Below are 21,266 nucleotides of genomic sequence, written 5' to 3'. Positions count from 1 at the left end.
AAAGCTTTCGACAAAAAATTCACTGGCTAAAAACGCAATCTATTGTTCTACCTTCCGTTTATTTCAGAGCCTGTGGGTGGTATTATTAAAATGGGGCATCGATAGTCTTCAGATCTCTGCTCACTTCGTTTAACTTTAATGTTGTTATTTTATCTCATTGCATATCCCTAATTGTCTATGTTTTATATGGTAACTTTTGGAAAGGTATAGGTTTCTCTATTTTTAATATAAAGCATATTTTTTTGGTTTCTGGGTTTATTCAGTCTTCTCATAGAGATGCAGCACCATTTCACAATGTCAAATCTCTCTCTCCCTCTAGTAAAATGATCTAGTACCTTGAAATTATGAGAAATTTCATGACTTATTTGGTCAATAGTATTTATGGTTTCATTATAAAATTTGAAAATAAATAAATCTTAATTTTAAATCAATTCAAATTTAATTTAAATATAAAATAATTACCGTTTAAATATTCATTAATTTTATAATATATTTTAAAATATTAGAATTTCATATATATATGAAATTACAATATTATTATATTTAAATTAAGCTATAACATTAGCTACTATGTAGCACTTATTTAAATTAAGCTATAACATTAGCTATTATGTAGCACTTATTTAAATTAAGCTATAACATTAACTACTATGTAGCACTTATTTATTTGTAAAGAAAATAATTTTCATTTTTCTAACTAATTTTTTTTACTTTATTTTTATATTATGTAGTAGACATTAGGTCTCTATTTTAAACATATTAGATTTCAGGAAATTTATTTGGTAAATAGTAAACTAATCAATTTTTAAATCTGATGTATACTAGGAAAATAAATTGATATTCAATAAAAAATTATTAAATAAAATGTCAAATCTGGTTTTTAGAATAAGAATAAATTGATATTTGATTAAAAAAACTAATGATAAAAAGTAAAATCTTATCCGTAAGATAAGAATAAATTGATATTCAAATAAAGTGTTATGGATGAAAAGTCATTGATTTATTATATAATTGCATAGTAGATAATATTTACCACTTTCTAAAGAACTTTTCAAAACGGATTGATGTTTAGGCTTCACTCACCAAATTAGAAGAAGCTTCTCGAGGATGCACAGCATTTTCAAAGAAGGAAATGTTTTACCATGCAATGCATTTGGCTTTACCTTTTCTGGCAGGCATCCCTGAAGATAGAGATTGCGGCATTTTATTTATTTATTTTAGAGGAGGAATTCATGTCTGAGACGTTACCAGCCGCCGACCACTTTATTTTAGAGGAGGAATTCAAGTCTGAGACGTTACCAGCCGCCGCCCACGTTGTGGTCGAATGATCATAGTTAATGCTCATTAATGCCAAGGTACACCCTCTCGAGAGCTCTATATATACTTTAATGCTTCCCATTTGTGTGGTGGGCAAGCGGGAGTTTTCGTTGATATGTTTGGGTGAAGATGGAATACAAGGTGAGGGATGTGGTGGTGCTCATATTAGGTGTCGTTGCAGTGGCAAGTCTTCAATTGCAGGTATCCGTTGGTCAGGATTGTGGGCGGCAAGCTGGTGGGCAAGTGTGCAGCGGCGGATTATGTTGCAGCCAGTGGGGATACTGCGGAAACGGTGCTGATTACTGTGGCCAAGGCTGCCAGAGCAACTGTGGCGGCGGAGGAGGTGAGCAGGCGTCTAATGTGCGATCGACATATCACGAGTATTATCCGGAGAGGCATAACTGGGATCTCAATGCGGTGAGCGCGTATTGCTCCACATGGGATGCGTCGAAGCCCCTGTCGTGGAGGCAAAAATACGGGTGGACTGCCTTCTGTGGCCCTGTCGGAGCCCATGGGCAGGCCTCCTGTGGAAAGTGCTTGCGCGTGCGTACATTTCTCCCATCCTCTCATTTTCATTTTAAAATTGCTGCTGCTTTGTTGTTACCAATGTATTGAGTATTGGTTGTGTATGCATGCAGGTGAGCAACAGGGAGACGGGAGCAGAGGCAACGGTGAGAATAGTTGACCAGTGCAGCAACGGAGGTCTGGATTTGGACGTCAACGTGTTCATGCAGCTGGACACCAATGGCAAAGGAGTGGCCCAAGGTCACCTCATGGTCGATTACCAGTTTGTTGACTGCGGTGACGGGGAGGCGGCCTCACTCAGCACCCAGTGAGTAACCAACTCCAATGTCCAATGATAAGAAATGGTTTTGTTAGATATTTCCCTGAAAGAATTGTGCAGTGGATTTCAATCTGTTTCATCATCTTATAATAATGGGGCCTTTGACCCTCTTTCTTGTGGTCTTCTGTTTCCAAATATTTCATTTGGATATGAAAGGTGGTGTCAGATGCGTCCTTTCTATTTGGAACCTATGTTACCGTGTGTGAATGATGGGTGTTTACAGGTCACATTGTTGTATCATCATACACATTAATTTTAATAGAAGAGATGACTGGTGTTCAATAGGTTAAAGAATGGAAGAGTTTTATTCCTTGCTTAAAAATGTTTTCCCCAAAATCTCATGCGTCTTTTGAGTTTATTGGGACAAATCTTGGCTTTTTCCTACTCGTGTTTTTTAATTTTCTCGTAAATTAATTGAATAATTGTAAGGTAACATTTAAAATATATTTATGTTTTATTTAATTAAATAAAAATAATAAATAAATTGTTAAGATTAAATAGAAAAGTTAAACCATATTTATGTTTTATTTAAATAATAAAAACCATAAAATTTGTATTAAAATTAAATGGAAAGATTATAATATAATATTAATTTTATAATTATAAGATTTAAATTAACCAGTTAATTTGGTATTTTATATATACGAATGTATAAATTTATTATATTTAATTATAATTTAGATAGATCTATCATGTTTTAAAAAATATGAGACATACTATTTAAAATGGAATATGAGGTATATAATTTAAATGTTCGAATATGAATGAATCTAATTGGGTAGTTTTAATTTGCTTTAATTTATATGATTGTTGTTGTTATTATTATTATTTTATTTTTCTTTATTATTTAACAATTGAAAACATAATAATTCAAAGTATATTCATGTTTAAGAGCATGTGTTTATTTCTAAGAGATCACAGAGTCAAAACTAGACAAGGTAGAGTATGCATGATATCAATGGGCAGAGATGGGTCCCTTGGTTAAAAAATAGAGAGAATAGAATATGTATACCTTGATAGTAACCTTAAAATTAAATAATAATAATAATAATTTATATTTAAATATAAAAATTAGATTTAAAATTGTAAAAATAACACGTACCATCAATTTAAAAAATATACATAATATAAAATCATTTAATATACCAACACTATATATAGATGCAATGGATGACAAAACAAAAAAAGTAAGTTGAATTCATACGATCTATCTGTATGCGTATGCATATCTATGAAACTTTTGGATCCCCTATTCCACATGTTTACATTGGTTTCAACGTAATAATGCAATGGATGACACAACAAAGAAATTGAGTTGAATTCATACAATCTATTCGTTTGTGTGCCTATGAAACCTTTAGATCTAGTCTTCCACATGCCTACCAGCGTTTCAACACAATACGGATGAGAGTTAGGTATGAGGAGTTTGTGTGTCCCTTGGATGGACTCTCTGAGATGTTTACAAGGGTTTGAACAAAATGGGAATGAGGAGTTAGGCCATGTAAAGAATATATGTGGATATGCTATATAGTAATAAAACATATCAAACTTAATATAATGAAGAGGGAGTAAGAATAAATGATAGGATTTATTCAACAATCAATTAGTGGGACTTATACATCAAATAAAAATTTTTACAGAAATGATTTATTCAAAAATCAATTATGGGGACTTATACATCAAATAAAAAAAGCTTCCAAAGTCTCTTAAGATGTGAGCTATAATAATTTAAGCATAGTGATAATGCTAGTTGAGTAAGATCTTTATGCATAATGTCAATATAAATTATGGTTAAGTAAATCATGTAAAAAATAAATTATGGTTAAGTAAATAATGTAAAAAGAAATGTGAAAAACTTTAGAGCAAGTAGTTGTAATATTTTAATAGCGGACTAATTTTTGTTTTTGTTTACTAGGTTATGTGAGTCTTGAGATGACTCGCATATTTAACACTTCTAGGGTATTTAGAATGTCAAGATCACTCAAGGATCTCAGGTGACTTGGGCCAGAATGCCTTGAAAAATACTCTATCACCTTTTACTCTATAGCCCATGAACTAATATCTAAAATTGTAAATATTTTCATATATATATATAATAAAAATTTTAAATTATTTATAAATTTTTGTAGATATTATTTTACACAATAACAAATATAACCTTTTTAAAAACAAATTATAATTTAATATATTGATATTTTTACCATGTGTTTTTTTAATTTAACAAAATTGCTCTAAAATTAAAATCAATACCACTCTTCTTATTGAAAAATAAAATTAATAAATAAAACTTAAACGCAAAAGATTAAACATAATGCAAATTGATAAAAAGGCGTGAATAATTAAAAACTAAAATCTAAAATCCATCCCTTGTCATGTGAACAATTAGATAGATAGCAATAATCATTGTCCGTATCATACAGAAATATCGATGCTCTGAGGTTGTCCAGAGTTCAAAACGATGAATTATGAATTTAAAGTTCGTAAAAAACCAACTTTCTGCGTTGTTTGTTATACCTAGTAGCAGTTAAGGAGGCGATTTAAAAGAAATTCGAAAGTACCATTAGCATGAGTGGGAGAACTTAGTTCTTTGTCCAAATTTATAATTTAAAAATTATAAAATTGAATTTTGTAATAATTTTAAATATTATTTGTATACGAATTATATTTAAATAAATATTTAAATTTAATTTAATTAAATTAAATTATTGGAATAAAATTTTTACATCTTTTCCCTCTTTGAGGGTTTCATTTTTCCAGTGTAGTATTTTTCATGTTTTAGATTGGCTTTATTAACACGGCAATACAATTTTTATAATTAACAATAATAATTTAATTTTAAGTTTACCATTAAATTAAATTTCAAATTAATAATGAGATTTTTTTGTTTGTATGTAAGACAAAAGGATTAATTTTTGTACATTGATTTGATTACTAAATATTAAAATTGATATAACAAATTGATTTTTTTTTAATATTTTTTAAAACATTAAATATAAATTAAGTGTAATTTTGAAATTGTAAATTTAAGTCACAAAACTAAAATAAAAAATCCAATTTTTATTATTATTAAACTTATGAATTACCAAAAAGTTAAGACATTGATAGGATGATTTGTTAGACAATAAGAAAACTTTTTGGCCTTAATATTCAATACATGAAATGTTTAGTATATGTCTATTGGAGTTGTAGAGAAAAATCATACTTTACACAACTTCTAAAATTGGTGTGATGACACAAATAGATTGTGAAGAACAACAATTCATAACGTATAGATATGCCACTCGAAATATCATACACATGGATACTATAAATGAAACAAACACACTATTTACATATGAAAATGACCCAGAGAAAAAAACAACCAAAGAAAAAAACATTTCTACTACCATCTCCAATTGAATCTCACCTACATTTCAATGACCAGTTGATTTGTAAACATTCTTGAATATTTCTTTGTATCCGTTCGTTACAACAAATCTAATAACATCACTTAATCTTGTACCATGTAAGGTAATATTTTCCTTTATATTGCATATTCTTTAATAGCTCATTTGATGTGTGAAATAAATGAAATAAATGGAATGTGAGAAATGGAAATTAGAAAGAAATACACACACACACACATCCACAATAGACAAAAGTTTTCCTTTGAAAACCCTTACGAGAGAAAACTCAACTAGAAGGTGAGCCTGATCTACTTTCTTTTGTATGGTATGCAAATATAAAATTACAAAGAAAGAGGGAGAGTCTTTATGGAGTTACTTGAAACTTGTGGCTTCTAAGGCCAATATAGAATATTAACCCCTTATATTTGTATCTCTAACTCCCCACTTGTAGTTTCTCTGCTCAACTATGGAACAAAATACAATAAAACCAGGGGGTAAGGATTGACTCCCTCAAACCTTTAACTAGAGTTATGGCCCTAGACCTTTTGGATTTTTTTTCAAGATCAACATGTGATTAGCCCCATTTGCATTAGTAATGGGGGACCACATGGGATTCTCTTCTACCATGGTGGTCAACATGGTAGATTAACTTACAGGAGTGTAACTTTTGCATTTGAACTCCAATTGACACAATTTAAGCACCATTAGAAAGGTCTCTAAGTGTAGAATAGTGCCATAGGGTTTGGAATTAGTGAGAATTTTTTCACCCCAAAAGAATTTTCTTTAATTCCTCAAAATGGCTCTGGAAGGTTTCAAAACCATTTTCTCCAAACTAAGACCCCTTGTTAATACGAGCTTACAAGTTGATTCCTCGATTTTTTCCACTTGGAAAGCATCAAGATAGATGAAAAATAATATATAATGATCTAATCTGGATCATACCTTCCCATTTAGGAAGGCCTTTGGTCCCAAAAATATTTACTAAATGAGGTGAGGAAAATTTTACTCTACCTTTTCCTTGAAGCCCCTTTTAACTTTTCTTGGAAATTATCGTTTCAAGCCAATCTACTAAAGGTCATGTTGTCCATACCTTTTAGTTATAGAATTATTCTTCAAATTAAGTCCTACATTGTAATTAACCTTATTAAACACACCTAACTTTTTTTTTATCTAAATAAAGTAAGTATGACTGATACCTTTCACACCCCTTTATTTATACAAATGTAGTTTGTCATTGAACATTACTTTGTAATCTTCTGCAATGCTCTATTTGTAAATGATCTTCTTCTCTATTCTCGTCATTTGAGTACAAGATCTTCATTTTAATGTTATACCTTGTTTCTAATTAGATCCACACTTTCCTAATTACATTTGCACACACATTAGGAGAATTTTTGAGGTCTATAATGGGCCTCCTAAGGAAATTGTAAAATAATAGTGGAAATATTAAAATAATATTGATTACATCATCAAATTTTAGAGGGAAAAAAGAAAAAAATATTTTTTCAACTCGTATTTTGAACTTATCTCCCTATGGGTTTATTCAAATTTTGAATGGAAACACTCGTTGGATACAAAATTTGATTCCTCATCCAAAGAGTACCTATGTTGCATACTTTCAATTGACCCTACTTTGATTGCAATCATGTTTTTTCTTGTATTTATCATTTTTCATGTAGTATAGTCCATTGAAAGTATGCAACATGGGTACTCCTTGGATGAGGAATTAAATTTTGCATCCAACGAGTACTCCCGCTCAAAATTTGAGTAAAAACTTAGGGATATCAATTGAAAATATGAGTTGAAAAAGTAGTTTTATTATTTTATTATTTTTTGATATTTTACTTTTTTAATCTAAAAATGAAGAATCATCCCCATGGTTGACATCATCATCATGAATCCTATTGGTTCTTATAAAGTTTATTTTGGCTGTACATTTTTCTTAGGAGGCCCATTTTGAACCTCAAAATTTCCCTAATGAAGATATGCTAGTGTAATTCCCAATATACACAATGTTTGATTTAAAATGTTCGTATATTTTGATGATGCCCTTTTAGCTATATGAATTATTATTAATTACCTTTCTAGCCTTTTTATTCATATTATAGAACAAAAAGTTTTGGGTATTATTAATTTCATATACCTTTAGTTCATATATGAGAGTTGAACCTAAGTTCACGAGACCACCTAATTAGTGACCATTTCGTGTTAACGTTCTTTTATTTACTCTTTATTTTAAAAATATATTTATACATATCCTTGTGCTAAGTCTTTTGTCTCTTTCCCTATGATACGGTTAAACAATGGTTCAACGTTATACTTTTTGCAATTAACCATAATCTCATAACTAATATTTACCACCACATATGATTATATGTTACTCTTACTGGTGGAATGATACATATCTAAGATTTAAAAGGGTTTTTGTTATATATTATGAAACCTTTGCATATGAGTTCCATGTGGTATATTTCCGTTGAAATCATTCTAGATTATTCGAGGAACACAACACACATTCCTATTTCCATGTGTTACCTTATGGTGATGAAATCAAAGTTTAATAGAACCCTAAAATCAATGATTAGAATGACATATTGATATATCTATGATATATGCCAACTAGGGTTAATTTTTGTTTCAATGACTACCCTATCCGCTGACTTGTGAACTCATTCATTCACTTTTCCTTTGTACAATGTTTTCTTTCTTCTGCAACCAATATATGCATCTACACTGAAACTTCAGTTACTTGTTATTGTCTATAATATTTTTGTTGTTATTAGTCTTATTTTGGCGTTCAAAGGAATTGAACCAAGGCTTATGCGTTCATTTCACCAAATTATTGGTTCAATTTGCAGGTATATCTTTTTTCAAAGGCTTACTGTTATACATCATAAGTTCTATATTTTTGTTTCACGGATACCCATTTCGTTTTAAGCAAGTTATCTAACTATTTCTCTCCAATTTTGGGTAATCAGTATCATTTCCTATCTCAATGTTGAATTCCTTCTTGGTTGCAATCTTTTCTAAGTTATTTCACCAGGGTTCATTTAACTTTGGTGCACATATAATTTCTTCAAGATGCATTGTGGACACATTTGTCCAAGTATACTATAAGGGTTTTCTTTTATCGTCCTCCTTAAGTTATCCTGTATATTATTAGTTTATTATAGTTAAACTCTAATTCATTGCTTAATGGGCCATGAGATAACTTGTTTTTGTCACCAATTCATTGTTTGGGTATTTGATTCTTTCCTGTAAGAATTCAATTTCGAAATCGTTTGGTTATCTGAAGAGAATTTTTGTCCTATACCGATTATTTTCAGTGGTTTATCTTTTTATAATTGAAACCCTAGTCTTAATTAAACTAGATTATTCTTTATTAATAAAAGTATTTGTGTTATTTTTCTTCAATTATATGAATATATTTATTTATTTATGCATTTATAAACTCCTACCTTTATTTGATAATTTTAGTCGCTCTTGTTCTTTGTTTGATTCTAAAATGTTCACGTCTTTTCAATCTTTTATATATTACATACATAGTAACATAGTTGTTTAATATTTCCTTTTTTTTTCTAACAAGGTTAGGTAGTTGATATATTATAAAATGATTTGTTGGAGCAAGCTCCTATTACAAACTACTGTAAATGATAAGCATCTAGCCATGAGATAGGAACGTAGTCTCTTCTCCTAGGCTGGTGTTCAAGACTTCATGTATTTTTATGAGTATTATAGTGTACTGCCTAACAAACTGACCTACTAGAAAGAGAAATTTACATGTCATGGATTCTCTGACATTTTTTCATGGCTTATAGATTGTTTTCTCCTGAGTTGGTTGGTTCTTCTTTTCATATTTGACTGAGTTCTATCCTTCATTGTTGGTGCTATTGTTTTTGTAATATGCCACTGTTATTCCATTTGATTTGTTTTCTTTTTCTTCCTTTGGCTTTACATTCTGCTCCTTGTTTTGTTGTGCTTCCTTGAATTTGTATTGCCTGAGGTACTTTTTCTTCCACTGATGTTGACCGCTTTCCTTTTGTAAAACACAGGAACCATTAGAATCAACAAACAAGGTTATTAGGTTAATAACGACCAAGATTAAGTCTCTTAGTTCGGAATCATGGGATGGACAGTGGAGATTAACCAGAAGCGCTTGTGGAAGAGGAGTCTGGAGGAATCATCATAGCCGCCGATGATTAAAATCTATGGTCATTGGGCGCGAAAAAGTCCTAACGATAACCAAGGAGAGAGGCGGGTTTATAAACAGAGATGGTATTTCAAGTGGAGAAAAAACCGTGAGTGGTAAAAAGGGGGGGTCGCCCGATTCCACTAACAGGGCGACACATAGAAGCGAAGGAGAGAGAGAAAATCACTTTTCGGGCAGGTAATCTCCGAGCTTGATGTCGATCCGATATTGATGTGAATCGTCAGATCCAGTGAGGGTAGATTGATGATGGAGGAGAGTCACACAAGTTTGGTTGGACGCTCTGATCGACAACCGTCGTATCAAGCACCAGATTAAAAATCCAGATTTGATCGGAGATCGGAGAGAGGAGAGAAAAGCACTGCGGAAAAGGCTTGGGAGAGTGGACTCGACGATAGATATAGATGCGAATGAATTCTTTTTTAAAGTCTAGTTTAAGCGCTCGGTCATGTTTTTCCTTTGTATTTCGATAGAAATGAGGTCTAGAAGAATGACACAATTGAAGGAGGACCGAAATCTGGACATAACAGTGGCTTTACACCGCAATGGGTCACTGAGTGGAGGGAGTGAAGGGAATGAAGGGATATGGGGTGAGCGAGCTGGACAAGAAGAGGGGAGGGGGCTTAAAATGAAGTTTGCACGCTTGGTAGAGGTAACACTGCAGGCTATTATATAAGGCAGGAAGGGGCTTTGAAATCAAAGAAGCACTATACTAACATGGAAGGTGAAGATTTCTTCACTGAGATTTCTTCTATGATTTTTGTGATGCACCCTCTATTCTTATAGTGCTTTAACGCCGCCTGAACCTTGCCTTCGATGAAATAGTTTGCAACGTGATTCTTGTGACCATGGCTTTTGTTGTTCCTTAAGAAACCAATTTCCTAGCTGTGGGGAAATTGTGCTTAAGACATTAATAAATATTATTTACTGTCACTTATTGTTTGTTGAGTTCTCAAATGAAGGACCTGGAAAACTTAGTCTTTAACTCTTAATACATGTATGACCATAACATCTCAGAATGCCATTTGTTTCTAGATATAAATGATGAATGAAGAAAGTTTGAAGAAGAAGTTAAAGATAATATGTTGATCTTTCATAGAAACTACTATTTGTAACATAGAGGAACTATGATGATGAGAACTGAATCATAGACAATACACTGGTCTTTTATAGAAACTATTATCTATAACTTGGAAAGGAAGCGAGGACTTCAAGTATAGGAGCGCTCTTTTAAGGAAATTTAACTTTATCTACATAAGAAAATAAAGAATTGTAGCTTCATTACTATACTTGAAAAGAAGAAAACATAGCGTGACACATGACAGAGAAGCTTACAAAATTATATGCAACAACTCATGAAAACTTCTGATTCTTTCATTAATCAACGATGATATCAAGAATACAATGGCCTAGTCTCCAGATTCTCCAAAATTCCAACCCTTTCTTAGTAAATTTTCCTCTTTTCATACATTGTGGAACAGTTGTTGATTTCTGAAACTGCCCAAACTATCTAACTGCTTTTCTAAATATATGAAGTAAAAACTATTACAGAATTTTACAGAGGGTAAAAGACACCTCCAAGAACATGAAATAACAAGAACATAACTGGATTTAGAAGGGGGTGATAACTGTTGGCTTGCTCTATTGATCTGCTACTGAATTCCTTTGTAAATTCCCTAATGATTCTTAATTCATTTTAGCCATAATGAAACACGTTTAGTTTGTATAATCTTGAGCTTACATGGGCATTCTGATTGGCCAAAATGCAAAGAAACATACCTTGATTTTCCTCTTTAGCTCTAACCTTGATTTTCCTCTTTACACAACGAAATTAACGTGAACTTCTAATTAATCCAGAAATCAAAAGGGTTAATTCTACTTTATAAACCTGTCAAATCCGCCCGTACAACACTCCATTGACTTTCATCGCAAATCACAATCAGCCCGATAACCCCTGTAAAACTTAACTTATGCACCCTTAGGCCGCATAACTATGAAAATGTTGGAATTATGTGTAAATCTTTTATATCTGTGCTTTTCTATCGTAAACCTTTTATAATGAAAATATATGATAAAACATGCTTTTTCCGCTTCCAATACGGGCTCTGCACAATTTCTGAGGTATACTTTCCCGCCGATTCATCCCCACCATAGATCTGTGCTTTTCAGATCAGACAGTCTGTAAAGGTTTTGGGCGAGACATAAGCCCGGAGAATACCTGCCCGAAATGGGCGGTTTCCTCTCTCCACCTGACTGCTACGTGTTGAATGCTGAGTGGAATCGGGTGAGTTCCAATAAAAACCATCTACCGCTTTTGCTCCACCCGAAAACCTGCCTTATAACTTGAAAACTGCCTTTTCGCATGCCTTGCAGACCTGCCAGACTTATATAACATAATATATATCACTATCAGATCTGGTCTGCAATTAGCATGTCATATATATATATATATATATATATATATAAAGTGCTCTGTGTTGTTCTGGACCCACCATCATTATAAAACATGGCATATAACATATCAGGTCTAGAACCCAATCGTGAATCGTAATTGGTGATTTCCCTATATATATGTATATATATATATATATATATATATATATATATATATATATATATATATATATATATATATATATATATATATATATATATATATATATATATATATATATATATATATATATATATATATATATGTTATTGCTATGACAGACCAGCCGCTATTATAAAACGCAATATATATTATATCGGATCCGGCCTTCGCAATCACAATCGGTGGAACCAACCTCTATATGCATAAAGGCTTTGCAAACCTGACGCAATTATAAAACGCAATATATATTATATTAGGTCCAGCTTACCATATCGGAATCAACGCTTATTTCTATTATAAACCCTTTATAATATAAATATATAAAATGTGTAATCATAATGTATATGAAGGACTTTTGATATGGTTGACTCGCTGAGCTTTTAAATATAACATAGATATGTTTCGGGTCTGGTGTTAACTCTTTAACACTTGTTTCCTTTGTTATTTCTTTATTTCAATATGCACATATATACATATCGGTTATGGCTCCATTTATGTTGCGATTTAACTTTATCACATGGGAAATTCCTTTATGCTAATTCCTTTTGCGATTTTGATATATTATAATGAATAAATATCTCATTACTTTTAGACTTTGTGCATTCATTGAGGTTGAACACCCTTAATGATTTTAGGCCACACATTGTGATAAAATTGATAAATAAGGCTTAAGTCACAATATAAGCTACAACATCTGGCTCCACCTAGGGATAGTGCTTTTGTACCGGAAGCACTAAGAACTGCAGATCAATGTCTTATCCATTGGGCATGGAGTCATATATTGCTTCGCCAAGTCTTAATTGTGTGAACATCTATACAGTGAACCAACACCAATATTTGCAGTGATTAGATGCTTGCACTCTGATAACAAAACATTGGGAATCATAGATTAGTAGCCTTAGTTGGGCATGGAGTCCAAAACTGTGAAAACCCTAAAATCTAACAACTAAAATCTGACAATCTTGAAGTCTGACATCTCTGCAAACCAGTTTCCAATTGGGAAAGTCACCCTTATTCATCAACTACTGATTAAACTGAATAACTGCAATTGGAAAACCAAATACTCAACACCTGAGCTTATTTATGTACAAGTTTGTACATATACACATGATTGATCTCCATCAGGTGAAGTCAATCTTCCAATGGTACCAGGTTAGCATTTGGGTGCTTAATCTAGAACCATTCTGCCAATGAATCTTGAAAATGCAACTCATCTTGAACAAAAAATAAATTATGCATAAAAGCAGGTCACAACAAAAATTAAGATTATATCCACAAAATGATATATGTAGACTGCTGATAAATTCCTCCATGTAATCTACCACAGGATCTTCAAAAGTATGAGAAAAAATATGTTCTTGATCAGCGCCAGAAAAGAAATTTTCTATGTATCAAGGTTCCTACTCAATTGAACCTTCTGTTGGGATAATATGTTCAACGGAACAATCAACAACATCTTTAAGGAAATGATCTATGTCACTTTCATGTCCCCTATTTTCATCTCTAAGCTTTAACTGAAAATAATTTGTAATTCTAACTTCAGGGAGAAAGAATTTTTTTTTATCATTATTATACTACATATGATCAACTTCAAATAGATTGTTTACCTCTGATCCATGGGCATCCTTATGTTCTTCAATACATGGATATACCAAATATATTGATGTCCAACATATTCCACTTGTTGGTTTCTTCCTGTAGGTTCAACACCCAACTGATATACTTGAAGAGCTTCATACTGTTCCCCATTTAAACCATTTTCATTATAGATAGGAGGATCATCAAATTTAACAAAACAAGAACTTTGAGGATTTATTTGCAACTCAATCATTTCTTCCTCTTCTTGACTGCTGATCAGAGACTCTTGATGCATGTTTGAACTTTCCTCCATCTAAATACTCTCTTGATTTGCTTGGAACAAAGTTAAGAAATTATCTGCTTTGGAGATCATTGGAGAGAAATGTTTTATAAACTTGTCCACACCATTTTGAGAAAATGACGCTCAATCTGCTTGAATCATAGTCAATGAATTCTCTGCTTGGGAGATTATTGAAGAAGAATGCTATATAAACTTCTTTGCATCATTTTTAGAAAATGATAGTTCCTTGCTTTCAGAGACTTGTTCATAGTTAATCTGGCTATAATCTCTATGAATGCTTGATATATTATCAACAAGATCATCAGTTTCTTCAATAGGATTATCATGAGCTTTTAAAGTTTCTTTAGAATCATAATATTCACAACAACCTTCAAAAGGAAACTTGTATGGATAATAAACTCTACAAGAAGAATTGAATGCTAAATGGAAATATTTCAAAGATGAAATGCTTGAACGAGGCAGAGACCTGAACCAATCCCTAGCTTCTAGGTCCAAAGAAAACATAAACAACTTCATCTTAACATCTTCATGAATGATGCCCTGCTACTCCATGCATTCATGAAACTCTTGGAGATGCTGAGCTGGATCTTCATATTCCTTTCTACTGAATTTTGGAAGATACTCATCCCAGACATAATATGCAGGCATATCATGAGGATAACCAGTGATCCCAGTAAAATCAAATGGATCAAATTTATGGACTAAGAATGCAGGGAGAGCCATTAAAACCCAGAAAAGAAAACTTTAAAGTACAGTGGAGTCGCCAATCAATGTTGTAAGTGAAAAACACAGGTGTGAATGTACAACTAACTACTGAAATCTCAAGGATCAACTTCAAACTTAATAAATCTATGAAAAAGTGTCCTTATTCTGTTACTTTGTAGACTGTGGTATTTGTTACAATGGAGTCGCCTTTTATTACTTTTATTCAAAACAACCAAATATTTCCTCCTCGCTGAACAACCAGAGGAAAATATTGAAACCCAGGGAAAAATATTCTTATCTTCTCTCCCTGGCAACGACGCCAATTAATGTTGTTCCTTAAGAAACCAATTTCCTGGCTATGGGGAAATTGTGCTTAAGACATTAATAAATATTATTTACTGTCACTTATTGTTTGTTGTTTTCTCAAATGAAGGACCTGGAAAACTTAGTCTTTAACTCTTAATACATGTATAACCAGAACATCTTAGAATTCCATTTGTTGCTAGATATAAATGATGAATGAAGAAAGTTTGAAGGAGAAGTTAAAGATAATATGTTGATCTTTCACAGAAACTACTATCTATAACTTAGAGGAACTATGTTGATGAGAACTGAATCATAGACAATATGTTGGTCTTTCACATAAACTATTATCTATAACTTGGAAAGGAAGTGAGGACTTCAAGTATAGGAGCGCTCTTTTAAGGAAATTTAACTTTATCTACATAAGCAAATAAAGAACTGCAACTTCATTACTATACTTGAAAAGAAGAAAACATGGTATGACACATGACCGAGAAGCTTACAAAATTATATGCAACAACTCATGGAAACTTTTGATTCTTTCATTAGTCAATGATGATATTAGGAATACAGTGGCCTAGTCTCCGGGTTCTCCAAAATTCCAACCCTTTCTTAGTAAATTTTCCTTTTTTTATACATTATGGAACAATTGTTGATTTCTGAAACTGCCCAAACTATCTAACTGCTTTTCTAACTATGTGAAGTAAACACTATTATAGAATTTTACAGAGGGTAAAAGACACCTCCAAGAACATGAAATAACATGAACATAACTAGATTCAGAAGGGGGTGATAACTGCTGGTTTGTTCTGTTGATCTACTGCCGAATTCCTCTGTAAATGCCCTAGTGATGCTTAATTCATTTTAGCCGTAATGAAACACGTTTAGTTTGTATAATCCTGAGCTTACATGGGCATTTTGATTAGCTAAAATGCAAAGAAATATACCGGATTGTCTTCCTCTTCAGCTTTGGCTATAACCTTGATTTTCCGCTTTACACAACGAAATTAACGTGAACCTCTGATTAATCCGGAACTAAAAATGGTTAATTCTGCTTTATAAACCTATCAAATCCGCCCATATAGCGCTCTGTTGACTTTCATCACAAATCACAATCGGCCCGATAACACCTGTAAAACTTAACTTATGCATCCTTAGGCCGCATAACTATGAAAATGTTGGAATTATGCGTAAATATTTTATATCTGTGCTTTTCTATCGTAAGCCTTTTATAATGAAAATATATGATAAAACATGCTTTTTCTGCTTCCAAAACAGGCTTCGCACAATTTCTGAGGTATAATTTCCCACCAATTCATCTTCACCATAGATTTGTGCTTTTCAGATTAGATGGTTTGTAAAGGTTTTGGGCGAGACATAAGCTCAGAGAATACTTGCCCGAAATGGGCAGTTTCCTCTCCCCATTTGACTGCTACGTGTTGTATACTAAGTGGAATTGGGTGCATTCCAATAAAAACCATCTAATGCTTTTGCTTCGCCCGAAAACCTGCCTTATAACTTGAAAACTACCTTTCCACATGCCTTACGGACCTGTCGGACTTATATAACATAATATATATCACTATCAGATCCGGCCCGCAATCAGCATGTCATATATATATATATATATATATATATATATATATATATATATATATATATATAAAGTGCTTTGTGTTGTTCTGGACCCACCGTCGTTATAAAACATGGCATATAACATATCGGGTCCAGAACCCAATCGCGAATTGCAATCGATGCTTTCCCTATATCTATATATATATATATATATATATATATATATATATATATATATATATATATATATATATATATAATATGTTACTGCTATGACGGACCCGCCGCAATTATAAAACACAATATATATTATATCGGGTCTAGCCATCGCAATTGCAATCGGCAGAACCAACCTCTATATGCATAAAGGCTTTGCGGACTCGACGCAATTATAAAACGCAATAGATATTATATCAGGTTTGTCTTACTCATATCGCAATCAGTGCTTATTTCTATTATAATCCCTTTATAATAGAAATATATAAAATGTGTAATCATAATGTCTATGAAGGACTTTTTGATATGGCAGACTCACCGAGCTTTTAAATATAACATAGATATGTTTCGGGTCCGGTGTTAACTCTTTAACACTTGTTTCCTTTCTTATTTATTTATTTCAATATGCACATATATACATATCAGTTATGGGTCCATTTATGTTACGATTTAACTTTATTACATGGGCTAATTCCTTTATGCTTGTTCCTTTTGCGATTTTGATATATTATAATGAATAAGTACCTTATTACTTTTAGACTTTGCGCATTCATTGAGGTTGAACCCCCTTAATGATTTTAGGCCACACATTGTGATAAAATTGATAAATAAGGCTTAAGTCACAATATAAGCTACAACATCTGCAATCTTTCTTCATGTTGTTTCTCATACTAGAGTCTAAAGTTTCATGGATTTTCCTTTGCATTTCCGTGGTTTCCTGGCTGTTACTGCAATGATGTGTCCTTTGTTGCTTTTTGATTGTTGTTTTTTGATTTATTTCTTTTATCCTTGTGGTTTTTCCTTGATTTTGATGAGTTTTATACTTGTGATTTTTCTTGCTCATTAAGGAACAACGTTGTGATATTCTTCTTGGTTTTCACGAACATACCCTTCATTTTTTCCACTGCTTAGTTTACAAAATAATCCACCTGTTGATTGTGAATTCTTAAGACATGTCTGAAGATTACATTGCCAGAGCCTTCCAAGTTCTTCCAAATTCTTCTAAGAATTCTGTTCATGAACTCATTGCTTGGATTTTTGTTTTTTTCCATTGCCTTTATTATTATGGTTGAGTCTCCTATTATGATAGGATTTCGAATTTCTCTTTTTTAATTATTCTTGTTCCCATCAGCAAGTTGTATGCTTCTGCCTTATTATTTGAGATTTCTCCCAATCCCCATTCATATGTGACATTTTCTTTCCCATCAGGATCTAGGATTATCCCCCCTGCCCCTGCCTTTCCCATGTTATGCTTTGAGGCCCCATCAAAGTATAGACAGTATCTATTCTGATTTTTCCTCCAGTCTGTCAGTTCCTCTTCACTCATTCTTATTTTCCATATACTTCCTGAGTTTATCTTCCAGTGTCCTTTTTGTCTATTATTATTTATTATGGCTTTGCTGAGCCAATCTCGCTCTTCCTGCTGAAGAGTGTTATAATCTATTGGTGTTGTTCCTTTGACATTGAGGATTTCAGAAGTTAATCCATACGTTTCTGAGAGGGTCTTCCCTATCCTTGGAATTTGATTTTTTAAAATGCAATTATTACATGTCAACCAAATTTGCCAACATAGAACTATTGGAATGCACTTCCATATTCTATGAATTGTGACTTTCTTCTTTGTTGTGTATGGATAGGCTTTCTTAAGGGTCTAAAGAAAATTCAGCAAGGGCTTTTCAAAATTTATTCTTATTTCCAATGCACTTATTAGCTACTGCCAACATTCTTTGGCAAAGGTGCATTCTTGGAATAAGTGCTGAATATTTTCTTCAACCTGCATGCATAATGGGCATCGTGTTGGGCCTTGAAAGCCTCTTTTTTTAAGTTGTCACTGGTCAATATTCTCCCTTTTAAAAGAGTCCAGATGAACATTTTGATCTTAGACATACTTTCTAATTTCCATGTTATTTTCCAAGAATCCCAGTCTTGTTGATTTGGTTGTTCCTGAAGGATTTTATATCTAGTCCTAACTATGTAATGTCCACCGCTTGGGTCCCAGAGATAAGCATCTTCCTCATCAAAGTGGATTGGCGTTGCCCCTTTTAGGAGCTGCCTGATTTTGCTCCATTGCCCTTCTAGATCTGTGAGGATTGCTAAGATTTTCCAATCTTGCCACTCCTTTTGATTCCATAGAGAGATAGAGTGTAAAGTATTGAAACCTTTATCTTTCATCCACTCTTGTATGTCTTCAATTTCTGGATGAGTTTGTAGTGGTTATTTTCCCATGATTTTGTCCTCCCAAATTGAAATTGCTTTTCCATTGCTTGGGATTTTAGAAATATATCTACTCATTAATGGAATTGTTTTTTTAACCAGCTTCCATACTTAGTTACATTGTCTTATTGGGATATTTTCATTAAGTAGTCTTTTCCTGGTGCCATCCATATATTTTGTTATAAGAGTCTTTTTCCACCAACTCTCTTTTCCTGTAATTTGTCTCCATTCTATTTTCATTCCTAGTGCTACATTCATAAGCCCAGGTATCCGTATTGATAGGCCTCCTTGTTCATAAGGTAGTACTACTTGCTCCCACCTGACGAGGCTAAATGTTTTGTTTTCTTGCTTCCCCCCCTGCCACATAAAGCTTCTTAAGATTAGCTCCGTTTGTTTGTGGGCACTTGCCGGGGCCATGATTATGGCATATTGGTAGATAGGTAGTGCTGCAAGGAGTGCTTTGATTAGAATTACCCTTCCTTCCATATTCAACCACATCATACCCCAGCTTTGTATTTTGTTTTTCATTTTTTCAATTTGTTTAGTCCATATTTCTGTCTTCATGTTCTCTTTTGAGATTGGAAATCCCAGATAAAAGAAGTGTGTCCATTTTTCTTGTACAGGGATGTCTAAGATTTGTGACATCCTTTTCATAGCTCTGGGAGGGGTATTCCATCCATATAACCTGCATTTTGTATTATTTAATATCCCATCTGAAACCTGTAAAAAATCATCCAGAACTTTTTGAACCTCCTTGCTATTATTGTTGATGCCCCTCCCAGCAGCAATGTGTCATCAACAAAGAGTCAGTGGTTTATTGTTTTTACTTCTTTTGCTATTCTGATCCCTGTGATGTTTTTATTTTTTCCGCCACTATAATATATAGGAAGGGGGAGAGAGGAAAACCTTGCCTAAGGCCTCTTGTGCTTTGAAAGAAATCACTGGGCCTTCCATTTATGAGGGGGGCAATCCATGGAGTAGAAATGCATGCCTGTATGACTTCCACTATTTCTCTTGAGAAACCAAGTTTCTGGAGGACAACCATTAGATATGGATGACTGACCCTGTCAAATGCATTTGCCATATCTAGTTTGATTATGAGGCCTTTTTCTTGCCTTAGCATACTGGAGTGAACCGCTTCCTGTACAATAATTACATTATCTATGATTTGCCTGTTGGGCACGAATCCTCCTTGATTTTCAGATATGATTATTGGAAGTACTTCCTTGATTCTATTTGCAATTATTTTTGTTATTATCTTATATGATGAATTGCAGAGAGAGATAGGGCGAAACCTGTTGAAAGTTGAGGGGTTTGCTTCCTTTGGGGTTAGAGCAAGATAAGAGGATTTTGTGTTGCCTCCTATTTTTTTTTGAAAACATTCTTCACCATTCTTAAGAAATCATTTCTGATGGTATACTAATGAAATCTGTAGAATGCTATTGTGAAGCCATCTGGCCCTGGGGCTTTGTCCAGATGCAGGCTCCATATGGCTGCCACTACCTCTTCTTCTATGGGATCCTTGCACATTGCTGCATTTTGTTCTTTAATTTTTTTTTTGTGTGTGCTTTAAGAAATCTTCACTTTCAGCCATTTCTTCATTGGTTGAAAGTAAGTATTTAAAGTGCTAATATGTTGCTTTTTTTAGTTCCTTCGCTCCTTTGACCTCTTGGCTTTCGACTTGAATTTTTTCTGTTTGGTTTCTTGCTCTTATTATCTTCATTTTGTTATGGAAAAATGATGTGTTTTTGTCCCCTGCCTTGAGCCACAAACTTCTAGATTTCAATATTGCCTCTTCTTCTTCTTTCCTGTTTTACCTATATATTTCCCAAAAAATTTCCTTCTCTCTTAGATAATCTTGCTTGCTTTCTTCTTTGTTTTCTTTTTCAGTTTGCATGCTACCTATTTTTTGCTGTAACTCTTTTTTTTTTCATTTGCTCTTGCCCATTCCTTTAATTTGATTCTTGTAGTTTTTAATTTTGTTTCTCAAATATATTGTGGTGATCCTATTACTCTTGTCGCCC

At 32.9% G+C, this 21,266-nt stretch overlaps 1 protein-coding gene across 1 annotated transcript; it reads left to right on the top strand.

The window, feature by feature from the left end:
• The first annotated feature begins 1,395 nt into the window (after window positions 1-1,395).
• Window positions 1,396-2,296, top strand: PR4 (pathogenesis-related 4). The gene is made up of 2 exons (XM_089446477.1): window positions 1,396-1,860; window positions 1,956-2,296. The coding sequence occupies exons 1-2, from the start codon at window positions 1,447-1,449 to the stop codon at window positions 2,151-2,153; spliced, it is 612 nt and encodes a 203-aa protein (XP_089302603.1). The 5' UTR covers window positions 1,396-1,446; the 3' UTR covers window positions 2,154-2,296.
• Window positions 2,297-21,266: the final 18,970 nt, after the last annotated feature.

The sequence above is a fragment of the Pinus tabuliformis genome, chromosome X (assembly GCF_031772625.1).
Source record: "Pinus tabuliformis cultivar Carrire ecotype Pingquan chromosome X, CPIR1, whole genome shotgun sequence".
Classification (NCBI taxonomy): domain Eukaryota; kingdom Viridiplantae; phylum Streptophyta; class Pinopsida; order Pinales; family Pinaceae; genus Pinus; species Pinus tabuliformis.
Note: the sequence above shows the minus strand (reverse complement) of the source record. Positions and strands in the feature narration are given on the sequence as shown.